This window comes from Nicotiana tomentosiformis, chromosome 6, assembly GCF_000390325.3.
Source record: "Nicotiana tomentosiformis chromosome 6, ASM39032v3, whole genome shotgun sequence".
Lineage (NCBI taxonomy): Eukaryota > Viridiplantae > Streptophyta > Magnoliopsida > Solanales > Solanaceae > Nicotiana > Nicotiana tomentosiformis.
Window position 1 is genome coordinate 111,043,973 of NC_090817.1, and position 17,605 is coordinate 111,061,577.

Below are 17,605 nucleotides of genomic sequence, written 5' to 3' on the forward strand. Positions count from 1 at the left end.
TCCAAGTATAAAAGATCCAAGGTGCAGCAAACGTCAAAGAACATCTACTTCATTTGGACCAAATTTTGTGACATTCTTGCTTGAAAATGAGCCTCAAACTTTTAAAACAGCTATGTCATCTTCTAACTCAGCGTTTTAGAAAGAGGCAGTCAATAGTGAGATTCAATCAATTTTGTATAACCATACATGGGAATTGGTTGATCTTCCTCTGGGAAATAAGCCTTTAGGTTCGAAATGGATCTTTAAACGAAAAATGAAAGATGATGGCACTATTGACAAATATAAGGCAAGATTTGTTGTCAAAGGTTATAGACAAAAGGAAGTCCTTGATTACTTTGATACTTACTCGCCAGTAACGAGGATAACATCTATTAGGGTGTTAGTGGCACCAGCGACAGTGTATGGTCTTGAAATCCATCAAATGGATGTTAAAACAGCTTTCTTAAATGGAGAATTGGAGGAAGAGATTTACATGGAACAACCTGAGGGTTTTGTGGTTCCTGGTAAAGAAAAGAAAGTGTGCAAACTTGTTAAGTCAATTTATGGACTTAAACAAGCACCCAAACAATGGCATGCCAAATTTGACCGAACAATGTTGGCAAGTGAGTTTAAAATCAACGAGTGTGACAAATGTGTTTACATTAAAAATATTTCAGGACATGAAGTCATTGTTTGTCTATACGTTGATGACATGTTAATAATGAGCAAAACCATGGCAGATAAAAATGCTACTAAGCACATGTTGGCTAGCAAATTCGACATGAAAGACTTAGGAGTTGCTGATGTGATCTTAGGAATCAGAATTCACAAGACTCCACAAGGTCTAGCATTATCAGTCTCACTACATTGAAAAGGTACTTGACAAGTTCAAGTATTTGGATTTCAAAATTTTCAAGACTCCAATTGACGTGAGTTACTTCAAAAGAATAAAGGTGAAAGTGACTCACAACTGGACTATGCAAGAGTATTGGGAAGTTTGATGTATATCATAAATTGTACGCGACTAGATATAGCACGTTCTATTAGTAAACTGAGTCGGTTTACAAGTAATCCCAATCAAATACATTGGATGGCAATGAAACGAGTTTTGGGGTTTCTCAAACATACCCAAAATTATGCTTTGCATTATAACAAATATTTCTCTGTGATCGAGGGATATAGTGATGCAAATTGGATCACTGGATCATATAAAGTTAAATCCACGAGTGGATATATTTTCACAATTGGGGGTGGAGCAGTGTGTTGGAAATCATCCAAACAAACGTGCATCGCCCGTTCTATAATGGAATCTGAATTCATAGCTTTATATAAGGCCAGTGAAGAAGTTGAATGGCTCCGAAATTTCTTGGAAGATATTCCATTTTGGCACAAACCTTTGGCACCTATTTGTATACATTGTGATAGTCAAGCGGGAATAGGCAGGGCATGGAGCATTATGTATAACGAAAAATGTCGTCATACATGATAGAGACACAATACTGTTAGACAACTACTCTCTAGTGGTGTTATCATGATTGACTACGTAAAGTCAAGAGATAACGTGTCGGGTCCACTTACAAAAGGCCTATCTAGAGAGGCAGTTGAAAGATCATAAAAGGAAATGGGATTAAGGCCTAGGACAAGTCATCATGGCGGTAACTCTACCTAGTAGATTAGAGATCCAAATAGCTAGTTCAAAGAGATCAAGTTATGAATGACGGTTCAACATTGTCAAATAGCTCAACCCATTCTCGTGATGAAGACAGTGTTCAGAAATTGAGGTAAAGCATTAAGGCTTTTTGATGAGTCAATAAAGCTTAAAGCTTTTTAATTATTTGCTAAGTATGGCGGGATATGACCAGATAGTGTGTCTATGGGATTACACGTTTAGAAATCATCTATATGAGTGTGTGAAGTGTAAGCCGCTTCAAGGGGAATGAAAGTAAAAAAAGGCTCATTCTATAAGCACTCATGAAACTAGGCGGTGTTCATGGCTGAAACAAACACAACCATGAGAACCATAGATGGTTAAGGGTTAATTGTGTGACTTATGTTGCCTAGGTATACAACAAAGCTCGACGGTTCAAAGATATCAAATCTACCGATTGGCCGAGTATATCCGATATATACGTTCACTACGGAAAATACAAAGAAAAACCTACTTATCCAATTATATTTAATTCTTGCATGTAAAACACACATGCGTCCGTGCATTCCTTTATTTTATAGCCATTCCCTATTCATGTGGGGGATTGTTGGGCTTTTAAGCTTGGTTTAGCTTAATTTTAAGCTTGATGTAGCTTAAAGAGGGTGAATGAGAAATGGAGAAAAAATAAAATATTTGAGTTTCCCTCATTGGCAAAAGGACATTGTCCCATATTGGAGGAAGAAAAACTTGATCTTCTTCTAGCTCTTAAAGAGTTAAGAAGAAGGCAAGCCTCGCGCCGTCGTCGTCGCTCGCTTGGCTCGGCTTCGGATTAGGATTTGGATTTGGATTTGGTCAAAGATCGATTGATTAATTTTTTTGGCCAAAATTCCTTTCAATTATTTAATTAATTAATTAACTAAAATTCAATCCGGAATAACTCATGACCCGCGACCCGGTCCCGTCCGCCCCGTTTTCTTTCCCAGATAATTTTAAATTCGTTTTTCTGTTTTCCCGCAATATTTCAACAGAAATATTCCCAGTTGTTCCAACAGCTATGGTTGTTTCTGAAAAGTTGCAAACCTTTTCAGAAACAATGCCAATTGGTCTATAAATATGCCTTGAATCCCAGAATCTTTACTTACTAAATTTTCTGATTATCTTCTTCTTCTTTTGCACAATATTTTTCCAGTGTGTTTTACGACCATTGAGTGGTTCGAAGTTCACTGGAGTTTTTTTGGTACCAATACGCTGCTGAGTTAAATCGTTTTATCCTAGGAAGATAATATTCCAACACCTCGGGTACTTGAGGGGAATAATTTTCTTAAAGACATATTGTGCATTCAGTGGGCTCAATTTATTCCAATATTATTTTTTCAGAATTTATTTCGTGAAACTGGTTCTACTAACTTTCTGTTTCTATTTCTATTTCAGAAAGTTTAATGATTTTTTATTATTTATTACAGTAATACAGAGTGAAATAACATAAAGGAATGAAATACAAACCAAATTGAGTAGAGAATGATTTATAAATAAGCAAGACGAATCAATTTAATAATCTTTAGAATGTGAGTGTATCAATGTTTTCTTCTCTGGATGTTCGATCTTCCCTACAAAAATAATAGCCACTCTTTATATAGTGGAAGAAACTACTTTGTATATTATTAAAAATACATAGGAGATCCCATGATAGATTAGTTAATTAGTTTTTCCTTAATTCCTGCTGAGATTCTCTCCCCCAGTGCGGCTACAACGGCTCTTTGTCTCATAGCTCGATCTTGGTTAGTCTTGGTACTAATCGAGCTCCGGATCTCGAGCTCGATATCGACTCGGTCTCGGTATTAACTCGAGTTCGATATTAATTCGGGCTCGGTATTGATCGGTCTCTGGCTCTTGAGCTCGATAACACTACTTCACATCATAGCTCGATATCAACTCGAGCTCGATATTGACTTCGAGCTCGGTATTGATCGGTCCCCGAATCTTGAGCTCGATAACCTGGCTTCAGATATCATTTCGATATTATGAAGACGACCCTCGTTTCATCATGTTCCAATCTTGACTAATTACACGAAGTAAAAACCCATTTTGACCGTATACAGATAGTCCCCTAGTTTCTCGGGAAGAATGTGGTGAGAAACGACATGATTTTCCAATGATATGACTAGATATACACTGACATTTGCATCGATCCTAACCATGACGTATGTGATAAATGTCCCGTCAGTTCAGTTACAAAGGCATTAAATGTGTGTCCGATGATGGTCGGCCACTGCTGATATTGAACTGTCATTGCCAAATCTATAAATAGCTCCTCTCACATCATTCTTTACTTTCAGATCTCCAATCTCCAATTCTTCTAAGTTTGTTTTTTGCATCTTCTAAGTTCTTCATCTGCAAATTTGTGATTTTCACTGCAAATATCTTCTTAGAACACCAAATCTCGTCATCTCCCTCTATTTTCAACTTTAAATCTAAATGGCGAAAACGTCAAAAACTGTTCCCCAAAAAGAAAACACTTATTCATCATGGCCTGCCGGAGACAAAACACAGGTAGAGCCACGACATGAGAAGTGTGTTCTCGGGGTGTGTGTTCTTACTTTTGATTTTAAGACCGATAAAGCCACGTCGGTTCCCAGTCGATGCGAGCCAGTATCGAGGTATATATGATCGATAACTGAGGGATACCTTAAGCAAGTAAGGAAAAATTGCAACTGGGAGAACAAAGAAGTGGTGATCCCAGCTCCCGAAGAAAATATTACCACCCATGTGAAAGGGTTTTTAAGTGTTTACACTTACCCTTTTCACGTTGGGCCCCCTCGACCCCGTTGTCATTGATTTTTGCCGCCAGTATCAAATAACCCTAAGCCAAATCCACCCTTCCTATTGGCAGATCGTTATTCTGCTCTGATTCTTCGTGAGCAAAGTCATGGGGATGCCTTTTACCCTCGACCACCTCATCAGGTTATACAGCCCTGCCTCTATCGAGGTGGGTTAATAAAACTCCAAAGCCGAGCTACCAAAGTACTGTTCTCGAGTATAAACGAGGATAAAGACCGAGGTTGGATGAGCCGGTAATCCCGGCCGAGAAGATGCCATTTTTTGAGAAATAGAATATGAAGCGTAAGTACAATCCCACTGTTAGCCCCTGTATATTGTTTTATTCCTTTGCTTCTTTCTCATCGATATCCTTTTTCGTGATGTAGCGATTGCTTGGATACCCGGTACAATCCCTAACCTTAAGGGCTGGTTACGAGACCTGGCCTCGACTTCTACGTATGCCGAGCGCTCGTGTCGCGATTTATCAAAGGACCGATATGAGGACAAAACTCATGGTAAGCCCCTTTTCCACGTCTTGGACGATTTTGTTTGAAGCATTTCTTACTTAATTTCCTTTCATACAGGCCTTGTTAAAAATGTTGTCATGAGGCACTTATCTGGTGAGGGGGAGACTTTGATCCCGGCACCGAAACCGGTGAAGGACAGAAAGAGGAAAATAATCTCAACCTCCGAGGATCCCGAACCTAAGAAGAGGACAGCTCGTTAGCCGAGGAAGAACATCATCCTCCTGACCGAATACTCTGTTCGGCGTCTAAGGGATAAAGACGAAGGAGAGGAAGAAGACAATTCTAGGCTGGTAGCCCGAGTGAGAATGAGCACCGAGGCCCCAAAGGCTACTGAATCGATGAAGGCTGCAGAGATTCCATCTCGAGACGAGGGGGTCTCGAAAAGAGAATCGGGCGAAGTCCTCGAGCCGTCAAGGATTAAGGATGCCTCCCATTATAACGAGCCAATTGTGGGTACAGTTACGGGGGCTAATCTCGAGGCTCCCCGAGATGGAGAGATCTCCCCAAGTTATCCACTTAGGGCAATAGAAAGTGGAGGCTCCCCGCTGCTACCCTCATTTTCCAAGGAGATGATTCAAGAGGCTCGGGCCTTGAAGACCCTCTCCATCGAAGGAGGCCACGGAAAGGAAGATCCCTTCCGTGATTATTTTACTAGGGTCGAAGATGCTACCAGCCTGAGTGACTTGGAGGTCTCGAGGAAGGACTCGAGCTTTTTCAACGAAGTACAACAAGCTCTGAATCGGGTAAGCCTTTACTCTCCTTGTTGGTATTACCCTTATGTTTGTTTTTCTCTTCCTGTCTAACTTTTTTTCTTCTTTCTACCCAGGCCTCAACATTTAATCGAGAAGTAGTTTCTCGGTCTTGAGCTGAGCTGAGTCGGTATGAGGTCGACCTTCGAGGGATCACGGAGGAGAGAAATGTCCTCAGACTTCTCTGTGGGCAAAGAGAAGAGGAGACCAAGGACCTCCGAGCCGAGTTGGCCAAGGCTCACCAAGATCAGACCGACCTGACCGAGCAGGTAAAGAAAATCTTAAAAACTCATGGGCTCGATTCGGGAACGGTGGCTAACATTTCAATCTCATAACTCCAGTAGAAGATTGAGATGATCGGGTAGTTATGTGAGGAGGTCAACATGATAGAGGTGGAGACCTTATGGTGGAAAGAAGGTATGACCGCTTTGCTATAGAAAAAGAGACTGCTTTATCCCAACTGCCATCGGCCGAAAGTCAGCTTCGAGGCATGAAGGAAAAAAGCTTGATTCAGGCGAAGAAAATAGAGGAACTCGAGGCCCGGTTGGCTTTCGAACTTGCAAAGGCCAAGTCTGAAGCCGAAAAGGCAAAGGCCAAGGCAGAGGCGATCGTGGCTGAAGCCGCTCAAGTCCAAGCAAGAGAGGTAGCCGAGACCGCTCGAACTCGAGCATATTGGATTGCTAAACTCGCCAAATGCCAATCTCGGAGGGGAAATCCTCGAGGAGATCCACACTCGAGGTTTCGATCTTTCCGATTAAATAACAAAGGCTAGAGAGCATGAAACCGAAGCTGTAGCACTAGCCTCCGATGATGACGACGATGATGACGGGAGCAAAAACAGGTCTGAGAGTAGGGAGGACCTCGATGGAGAAGAAACTGCCCCCGGAGAAAATCAGGAACCTTAGGATTTTTAATTTTTGATCTTTTGTGTAGGGTCCTGATCGGACCATGTAAATATCTTCAAATATATAAAGATCTCTTTCTTTCCCGACTTACCTTTATTTCATTCTGTGCCTTGTGAAAATTTTATTTCATTCATGCTTTGTTAAAATGTGGTTCATAAGTTCGAGGCTTAATAGTCGAGTGAGCATCTGCTAGAACTCGAAGTAATATATCCCTTAGGCTTTATGGTCGAGTGAGTGTTTGCTCGAACTCAAATTAGTAGCCCTTGGGCTTAATAGTTGAGTGCGCGTCTGCTCAAACTTGGAAGTAATGTAGCCCTTAGGCTTTATGGTCGAGTGAGTGCTTACTCGAACTCGAAGCGATGTAGCCATTAGGCTTTTATGGTCTAGTGAGTGTTTTCTCGAACTCGAATTAAGAGTAGCCCTTAGGCTTAATAGTTGAGTGAGCGTCTGCTCGAACTCGAAGTAATGTAGCCATTAGGCTTTATAATCAAGTGAGTGTTTGCTCAAAGTCGAATTAAGAGTAGCCCTTAGACTTAATAGTTGAGGAGTATTTGCTCGAACTCGAAGTAATATAGCCCTTAGGCTTTATGGTCGAGTGAGTGTTTGCTCAAACTCGAATTAAGAGTAGCCCTTAGGCCTAATAGTTGAGTGAGCATCTGCTCAAACTCGAAGTAATATAGCCCTTAGGCTTTATGGTCGAGTGAGCATTTGCTCAAACTCGAATTAAGAGTAGCCCTTAGGCTTAATAGCTGAGTGAGCGTCTACTCGAACTCGAAGTAATGTAGCCCTTAGGCTTTATGATCGAGTGAGTGTTTGCTCAAACTCGAAATGAAAACAACCCTTAGGATTTATGATCGAGTAAGTGTTTGCTCGAACTCGAAGTAATGAGTAGCCCTCAGGCTTAATAGTCGAGTAAGCGTCTACTCGAACTCGAAGTAATGTGGGCCGTATGGAGCTTGATCTAGTTGATTTTTTAGTTGGCAGTCCCCGATTTATGGTGTAATTTTTCAAACTTCGGTCATGGTCGGCCCTTAAACCTGTTTGAACATGAAGTAGGAAGATCTTTCTGAGGTATGAGATATCGGTAAAGAAGAAATTTCTCTTAATAAGTCATTATACATGTGTTCATGTTTTGTGCCAGGGCTCGAGCAAACTACACGGGCATGGTTCGTTTGACCATTTGGCCCTTACATTTTTTCCTATCGAGACCCTGTTTGACATGAAGTAACTTTCTTGCATCGAACTTGACTTATTCGAGGGCAATGCCCCCAGCATTCGAGGTTGATTGTAAGGAGGCCTCGGATACTGTTGAATTGTTCTAAGTTAGCACGATCAATGGTTGTATCATTAAAAACCTTGCTGAAAAATCCATTTGGGACAAAACCGGTCTAAGGGAAAAAGAGTGTAACGCTTGCTTTCAGTCCTAAAGGCTTCGAGTTGAATAATCCATCCATGTTTATGGTCGAACACCTGCAAGGGTTAGTTTTGAAATATAAATGAACATGGGAGGGTCGTACCTTAGCAGTAGTATCGTTTTAGGTGTGACACGTTCCAATTGCTTAGTAGTTGATTGCCATTTATCACGCTGACCTTGTAGGATCCTTTTCCGATGATTTCGAGAACCTGATACGGTCCTTCCCAATTCGGATCCAATTTCTCTTCATTCGGATTTCGGGTGTTGAGGATGACTTTTCTTAGCACCAAGTCCCTGATTTTAAAATATTGAAGATTGGTTCTTCGATTATAGTACCTTTCGATCAACTATTTTTGGGCAGCTAATCGGACGAGAGTGACTTCTCATTTTTCGTCCAATAATTCTAGGCTCGTGTTCATGGTCTCGTTATTTAACTCATTTGTCGCATATCAAAACCTGATGCTAGGCTTTCCGACCTCAACCGGGATAAGAGCTTCGGCGCCATAAACCAACGAGAATGGTGTTGCTCCGGTACAAGATTTCGATGTTGTATGGTATGCCCATATGACTTCAGGAAGTATTTCTCTCCATATTCTTTTAGAGTCGGTTAATCTTTTCTTAAGATTTTGGATGATGGTTTTGTTGGTCTATTCAGCCGATCCGTTCTCGCTGGGATAATAAGGTGTTGATAGAATCCTTTTAATTTTGTGGTCCTCGAGAAATTTAGTTACTTTGCTGCCGATGAATTGTTTTCCATTATTACATACAATCTCGGATGGCATCCCGAATCGACATATGATGTGGTCCCAAACGAAGTCTATCACTTCTTTTTCTATGACTTTCTCGAAAACCTGTGCTTCAACTCATTTAGAGAAATAATCAGTCATAAATAAAAATACACTGAGGCTTACCTGGGGCCGATGGAAGAGGGCCAACGATGTCTATCCCCCATTTCATGAAAGGCCATGGAGATAGAACCGAGTGGAGAAGTTCCCCGGGTTGATGAATCATAGGCGCATGCCTTTGGCACTTGTCGCATTTTCGAACGAACTCCCTCGCATCCTTGTCCATATCGATCCAATAATATCCTGCTCTGATTATTTTTTGACCAACGAATCGGCACCAGAATGATTCCCACAAGTGCCCTCGTGAATCTCACGTAGGATGTAGTCGGTATCTCTTAGTCCTAAACATATTTCCAGTGGTCCATCGAATGCCCTCCTAAATAGCGTTCCGTCTTTGGACAAGGTGAACTGTGCTGCTTTTGTACGCAGAGCCCTCGATTCTTTTGGATATGATAACAACTTCTCATTTTTGAAGTACTCTATATATTTGTTTCTCCAATCCCAGGTTAAACTTGTGGAGTTTATTTCGGCGTGTCCTTCTTTAATCACCGACCTTATGAGTTATACGACAGTCCCCGAGTTGAGTTCGTCATCTTCGATCGATGAGCCTAAGTTTATAAGAGCGTCGACCTCGTTGTTCTGTTCTCAGGGTACATGTTGCAAAGTCCATTCCTTAAATCGATGTAGAGTCACCTGTAGTTTATCCAAGTACCTCTGCATTCGATCTTCTCGAACTTCAAAAGTCCCATTAGCTTAGTTTACCACTAGGATGGAATCACACTTGGCTTCTACGACCTCAGCTCCCAAGCTTCTAGCTAGTTCGAGACCTGCAATCACGGCCTCATACTCAGCCTCATTGTTAGTCAATTTTGTAGTTCTGATAGACTGTCTAACTACATTACCTACAAGTGATTTTAGTACTATTCCCAGTCCGGATCCCTTTGCGTTCGAGGCACTGTCCGTAAAGAGGATCCAGACTCCCAAATAGGTACCCAATTTAATCAGTAATTCCTTTTCAATCTCGGGTGCGAAGGCCAACGTAAAGTCAGCGACGAAGTCCGCTAAGATTTGAGATTTGATAGCGGTTCAGGGTCGATACTCGATGTCGTACCCACCGATTTCTATGGCCTATTTGGCCAATCGACCTGAAAGCTCGGGTTTGTGCAAAATATTTCGAAGAGGATAAGTTGTTACAACATGTATCGGATGACACTGGAAATATAGTTTTAGTTTCCTATAGGCGCTTATTAAAGCAAGCGCTAATTTTTCTAAGTGTGGATACCTAGTTTCGACCTCGCTTAAAGTTCGACTGACATAATAAATAGGAAATTGCGTACCTCGTTCTTCTCGAATCAAGATTCCACTTACCGCTATCTCCGAGACAACTAAATATAGATAAAGATGTTCGTCTACCTTCGGGGTATGACGCAACGACAGGATCGATAAATACCGTTTTAGTTCTTCCAAAATATTTCAGAGTCCATGCAAAATTGCTTTTCTTCTTAAGCAGAGAGAAAAACCGGTGGCTACTATCTTATGCAAATGGAGTTGGGATAGACCCCTTGAAATTAGGGTAAGGTTGTTTGTAACTGGATGATTGAATACGATCTTATGGGACTTTTAATAATAGTTTAATTCAAATATTTACATCTTCTGATCAATTTAAACGATAATTATTACTCGTTTTATTAAGTAGCATCATTGGTGAATATCTAAACTAAATTATAAATAATCCAATATAATATGTTGAATTACACTAAAAAGAAACTGGTGCATTAATGCTTTTGTGTTCATGACAAAATTGTAAAAGAAAATTATTATGTTGTCAATGTATATAACTTAATTTCTACTATATAAAAAGGATAAAACTAAAATTGAATAGTAAAGCAAATATAATAATCAATGAGGAAAGAAAATTATTATAATTTAGGAACTTATTGGTGTAAAACAACCTCAATCCAATAACAAAAGAATATATAGTAACACTTTTATTTATAATAATAATAATAATAATAATAATAATAATAAGAGTTTATAGTAAATTTAGGGCCTTCAAATAGGGCCTAAGGCAATGACCTCGGGAGAAATTCAAAAATAGTTAGATTTACAAGTGGTAATTGAAAAATAGCCACATTTTCAAAAGTAATAGAAATTTAGTCACTTTTCATGTAAAGATAAATATGAACGAAAACACTGGTCAAAATCCGAAAAATATTCCAGCATAATAAACTGGAGTTCCAGTATAATATACCAGTCCAACATAGTATGCTGGAAGTTCATACAAAGATGCTCCAATCTCCAGTATATTATGCTGGAATTTTTCGCGTGTTGGAGTTCCAACACAATATGCTAGAAGTTCATATACAGGTGCACTAATCTCCAGTATATTATGCTGGACCGATCCGTGTTGCAGCAAAATAGTGTCTATTTTTTAATGACTTTACAAACAGTGACTATTTTTGAATTATCAGTGCGAAAACTGGCTAGTCCGTACTATTTTTACAATGACCTCAGGAGCCTAGTCTTAGAGCCGCCACTGATCGTGTTTTCTGCTTTGAGGTGTCACATTACTCTTACTTTTTTTTTACATTTTCTCAGATAATAATTCATACTATGGACCTTATGATGATACAAAATACGTGCATTAGTTGAGCCGATTGGAGCAGCGCTTTGCAGTAGTTGTAGTAAAGATCTTTTTTCTTTTTCATTTCTTGCTTTATTTGATGTTTGGAGTGAACTCTCGTTGTGTGAATGAATCGAGGTTAAGTCGCTCTTTTAAATAGGTCAAAGTTTTGGCTTGACTAATTAATCAATTCTTGGCAGCTATTTATTGTTGCCTTCGTTACTCCTTTTCTCCCTAATGAAAGAAGAAAAAGAAAGGAATAATGTCATTTCACACTAGATTAATGTTTATTTAATATTTACACAATCTTAAGGTTTCTCGCCCATAAAATAAAAAATAAAAAATAAAATTAGAAGATGTCTCCTTTAAGAAGGGGCTGAAAATTCAACAAGTTTGAAAATATTTTATTCCAAATTGAAACAAGGTAACATGTGGCTCATATATTAACAACAATTCCATTGGCATCATACATTGTCAATTTCATTTGTTTCATTCTTGTAAATTGTTTGTTTTTACTGCTATTTAGATGTGAAACTTCAGTCAGGTATTGCAATATAGCAGCATCTTCCATTTCTTCTCCTTTTAGTGAATGTAAGTCCTACAAAAGAGTAAACTTAAAACATACTCTTATAAAACTTTTATCCTTTAAACTAGTTTAGTTAAGAAAAAGCTAAAATAACAGAAGTATAAGTATGTAACTTTTATTTTTCTTTTGCAAACTAACTGTGTAATAATCATTTAGATCGGGAGGAATGTCTTAAAACTAGAAAAGCAAAGATATTTAAGTACTTTGGTAATGGCACGTACAAAATAAAGTGAGAAAACTAGATGCCAATGCCACGACCAAATCTTTCCGTCAAAATCGGGAACTGTACAAAGAAAACCACGAGCGCCTAGAAATATTTTCCTCTAAATCTAGCCGTTGGAATATAGATCTACGGCTGAAATTAAATCAAGGTGGCTCCGCAATTCACATAAAATCCGCTCCACTTTCACCCCTCCCTATTCTTCCCTCTCTCTAATTTCACACACACACTCTCTCTCTCTCTAGAGGCAGACGCTCTCTCTGTTTCTCGTTTTTCTACTTAAAAAAAAACCTGCTTAACCTGCGCACTTGGAACTGCTTAACCTGCGCCAACCGCCCCTGAGAGATGAAGCAGTTATTCGAGTTCGTTATAAGAAGTATATCAAGATACAGGATGGAACATTGAAGATCCAACGGCTGAGCGAGATTACAGATAATCATCGGGACCCACTAAGAATGGAGGCTCAGAAAAGTCAGTCGAAGCTGACGAGGACTAAGTCTTCACTTCTCCGGTCGTCTCCTACTCTCCGGTCCTCGTCCCTCCACAGCATATCTGATGATGAACCGGACATTGAAGAACAGAAGCCCCACAAAACCGGTTCAGTACCGGTTCGAACGGTTTCATCTTCCGGTCCGGCCAGGGCAGCTCCTGTTATAACAATTTCCTTGCTATCTATATACACACTGTTCTATTTCTTCAACAGGGATGGCATGTCCACGTCGGAAAATCTCCTCATCGCACTGATTTTCATTGCCATTTTGTTGTTCTTCACCGGAAAAAACAAGAGTACAATTCATCAATGTTTTAACGGTTTGAAAACCATGTGTAATGAGTACGGGAAGAAACTCGGTTTAATATCTAGTAGTAATAATAAGAGTAAAGTGCAATGGTTCATTGGGGAGCGAAAAGTAGATGGGAAAGAGAAGCAAATAGTGAGAGAAGGAGTGGAAGTTTACAGCAATGGTGACATGTATGAGGGGGAATTTCATAAGGGGAAGTGTAACGGGAGTGGTGTCTACACGTTTTTTGTGAAAGGGAGATATGAAGGAGAGTGGATAGATGGGAGGTATGATGGGTATGGGATAGAGGGCTGGGCTAGAGGTAGCAAATATAGAGGGCAGTATAGGCAAGGATTGAGGCATGGCTATGGTGTGTATAAATTCTATACTGGAGATACTTATGCTGGGGAATGGTGTAATGGGCAGAGTCATGGAATTGGAGTTCAGAGTTGCTCCGATGGGAGCTGTTACATCGGTGAATTTAAACGCGGTGTTAAACACGGCCTTGGCTGTTACCATTTCAGGTAATAATTACTGTGATTTCTTTATGGATTTTAAATTTTATACATTGACGGTGTAAAGTTTAAAGGTTAATTACCACATATTATCAAGAGAGTTAACTACATGTAATGTACCTAATAATTGATGTGATTATGTAAATTGTTTTTTGCAGTGCATAAAACTTAAACTCTTTCTTTATTTGGACTTTGTTTGCTATGGAGTAGTTTTCTTCAGATCTGGAAATTTCCAGTTGTTATATGACTGGAATCTTTATTTGTTTGTGATAAGGTATAGTTCATTTTGTCAGATTCCTTTTTAATTGTGAGATTTACAGATAGGATAGATGATAATTCTTGTGATATGTAGCTCAAGCTTGGTTGCATTCTTGTAGATGTTATATTAACTTTTCTTTTTGGACTGTGGTTTCTTCTTGCATAATGATGGATTAGCGACGGAGTTCTTTAGCAAATGGAATGCTTCCAATTTTACTGTCTGATGGCATTTTGTGAATTTATTAGCATCAAAATCAAGTCCGGACTAATTATGTATATTTGGATTTTTTCTAACAATTCTTTCCATTTAGAGCGAAGTTCTTGTCCTGTCTGGTTCTTGATTGTTTTAGTATTATTCTTTAGTGGGAGTAGGTCATAAGCAACTTGGACAGCTGCTGCTAAAATAATTTTTTTGGCAATCTCTTTCTTCATTTGGGATTGAGTATGAGCTGTGTATCACTAATTTGGTGCAGGAATGGGGATCGATATGCGGGGGAATATTTTGGAGACAAGATTCATGGTTTTGGTGTGTATCACTTTGCCAATGGGCATTGCTATGAAGGGTCATGGCATGAAGGTCGTAAGCAAGGTTACGGAATGTACACTTTTAGAAATGGTGATTCAAGGTGTGGAGAGTGGGCCTCTGGGAATCTCAATACTCCATTGCCCCAACTTACTGATGCCGTCCTCCAAGCCGTTCAGGTAAAATTTATGTTCTGGTCTAAGACGGTCATTGAGGATTCATATAGCCGATCCCAATTTGTTTGTGATTGAAATGTGTATAGTCATAACTCTCTATAACAACATCCTTATACAATAACCATTCACTATAAAAGCCAAGTTTTTCTCGGAACTGATTTTTATGTTATGTTATAATATGTATCCTCTATAACGATACTTCACTATAGCAGCAAAAAAATATCGGATCAAATGAGGCTGTTATAGAGTGTTATTGTAGGAGTTATTTTTGATTTCTCATTTAATGCCCTCACCCTCCTCCTCCTTGCAGTTAAGTCTCTAGTTATGCAACTGCTCAAACATTGACTTGTTATTTTCTTTCTGATTTTTTCTCATGTGCTCTCTGGTTATTGTTGCAGGCAGCTAGAAAGGCAGCAGAGAATGCAATTAACATACGTAGGGCGGATGGTCAAGTGAACAAGGCAGTGATGGCAGCAAACAGAGCTGCCACTGCTGCCAGAGTTGCTGCTATTAAAGCAGTTCAAAACCAGATGCATGGAAAATTTTGCGATACTAACAATTACTACTAAGTCTTTACTGGCGCATTAAAGTTTGGTAAATGTAAATTTACTACTAGTATGCAAAGTATGAATGAATATTCCAAAGCCACCCTGGCTGGCAAAATGCCTGCTGGAGGTTGAGTTTAATGCCTTAACGTTTAGTTGACCACAATTGTAACTTGTATATACACCCTTTCAATCTACATGCACATCAACGAAGATGATTTTTTTCCAATTTTGCACTTCTGTTTTCCTTTCAAGAGTTTGTGTATCATACTATTTTCGCTTTAGTATCCGGTGTTCACACCAAATCATACAATTTAATATTAGCACTTTAAAATTAAAGTGAAATTAATGGTTTAAGTGATAAATATATACTATATGAGAGACACATGTTTAGGCTGATTTAAACGCCAGAAATATTTCTTTTGTATCTTTGTTTCTGGTCTGTTTAAGAAAAGCTATAAATTTGTTTGACCGCTTTTGGCAAAAAAAAAAAGAAAAAAAGAAGCTTCTCATGGTCAAGGTTCTCTAATTACAAAGCAATGGAGTATAAAGTTATGCTTTTTGGTTTCAAATTAAAGAACAACTTACTAAGTAATGAACTTTTATGGAAAAGGAAGAGTACCAAATGCTATCCTTTTGTTCACAAATCTCAATAATAGATTCTTGGGACTCTGCATTCTTTAGAGCTGCTTCACTGGATCAGCCTTTTCCAAAAATTAAAAAACAAAGTGAAAATGTCAGTTTCCTTTTATCGCATTCAACGTCAAATGTGAGTATGTCTTTTTTCAAACGAGGAAATGAACTTCATGCCCATTTACAATGTTAAAATTAAGAAAGACTCATTTTTAAATCTCTTGTGTAAAAAATAAATTTGTGTAAGAGTAAAGCTCATATATATATATATATATATTTTTTTTTTTTTTGCAAAGACCCACAAAACCTTTTGTAAAATTGTTGATATGTGCAAATCAAATCAAGATCAATAAGTGATCAGTCCGCCATTCCGCCAACTAGGCTATCCTACAAAAATAATAATTTAATGTACTTTGAATACTTTGCTTATTAATTGTAACAGTAATATCTTTGACTTTCTTTTTAGAACGCCAGAGGTTCGGATATGAGTTGGAGAAGGTAAGAGTTAGGTAGAAATTGAACGACACAGCAGCAATTTCACTAGTATTAAACTATAAATTTTTGACTTTAATGGGATAATCATTTTGCCAGACCATCTTATTTCACATTTTTTTAATTGTATATTTTGAAATATGGACATATCAAAAGCTATAAATTGTACCATACAATATCAGCTAAAATAAAATATCTTTACAGAATCAAAAGAGTAACAATAAAGAGTGGAAGTCTTGGGTTAGATCATAATGCATGTTCTCTGGTGGGTGATAAATATGAAAGATTCATTATTGTGCTTTGAATTGCAATTATAAAAACCTCACTTGTTTTTCACGACACCATCATCACTCAGAACTCGCAATTGCTATTTAGTAAAATAATAATAGTATCTTTGATTTGAATAATTATTCTCAAGTCAAGATTCAAGAAGACTAGGCCCGTTTGGTCATAGATTTTGGCAAGTTTTTTTCAATTTTGTTTTGGCAAAACCTGTTTGTTTATCGATTTATCCATATTTTGACAATTTTTGAAAACAAAATTTTCAAATCCCAAAATCAGCTCAAGACCTGTTTTTGGTTCAAAATATTACTATTGGGTTTCTTAACAATTTCAAAAATTATACTAAACTTTTTGTATTTTATAAAAAAAACCACCATCTATTATGACCTAACTAATCCACCAGCTAGTTACTATCATTTTTTTGGGACCGATGGATTTTGTAATATTATTGTAATTTGACGAATTGTAGTAGCTACTAATTGTGTTATAGCAGTTGATATTTAAATATCAGGTTATGATTTTAGGATAGTGTATTATGTAATTCATTATAAAAACGATAATTTTGTGCCAAACTTGTTCGGGATTGTGGCCTAGTTTGTGGTCATGATAATGAATGTGATCGATGCATATACAAGTTTAGTAAGTTTATTATTGGGTATTATTGGGTATTTTTGATAGTTTTTAGAACTTATGGGTATAAGTCACGTTTCATGTTTTCTCAATAAAAAAAAAGTAAAATATGTTTTGAAAGATTTTTTAAAACAAATTTGAGAATGTATGACCAAACTCTAGCTAAAAAGTAACTTATAGTATTTCTGGAATTGTTCCACTTATAAATCTTAGCCGTCCTTTAAATAACAAAAGAAATTATAAAAAAAAAAAAAAGATTGTCAAAATGATGTAACTTTTTCAGACTATGATATAAATTTGCAAGAAGAATTTGGTAGTTGAAAAAGGGCATTCTTCAATGAGATCAAATCTTGTAACATAAACAAAAAATTACTTAATTTAACACAATAATGCTGCAAAACTTTATTTTAATAAAAATTAAGAATAAGAGGGAAATAGTATAGCCAGCCGAGAAATACC

The 17,605-nt window shown here is 38.1% G+C and overlaps 1 protein-coding gene across 1 annotated transcript; it reads left to right on the forward strand.

Annotated features, from left to right (window-relative positions):
- The first annotated feature begins 12,517 nt into the window (after positions 1–12,517).
- On the forward strand, positions 12,518–15,338 carry LOC104103689 (uncharacterized). The gene is made up of 3 exons (XM_009611611.3): positions 12,518–13,616; positions 14,339–14,567; positions 14,963–15,338. The coding sequence occupies exons 1-3, from the start codon at positions 12,769–12,771 to the stop codon at positions 15,131–15,133; spliced, it is 1,248 nt and encodes a 415-aa protein (XP_009609906.1). The 5' UTR covers positions 12,518–12,768; the 3' UTR covers positions 15,134–15,338.
- Positions 15,339–17,605: the final 2,267 nt, after the last annotated feature.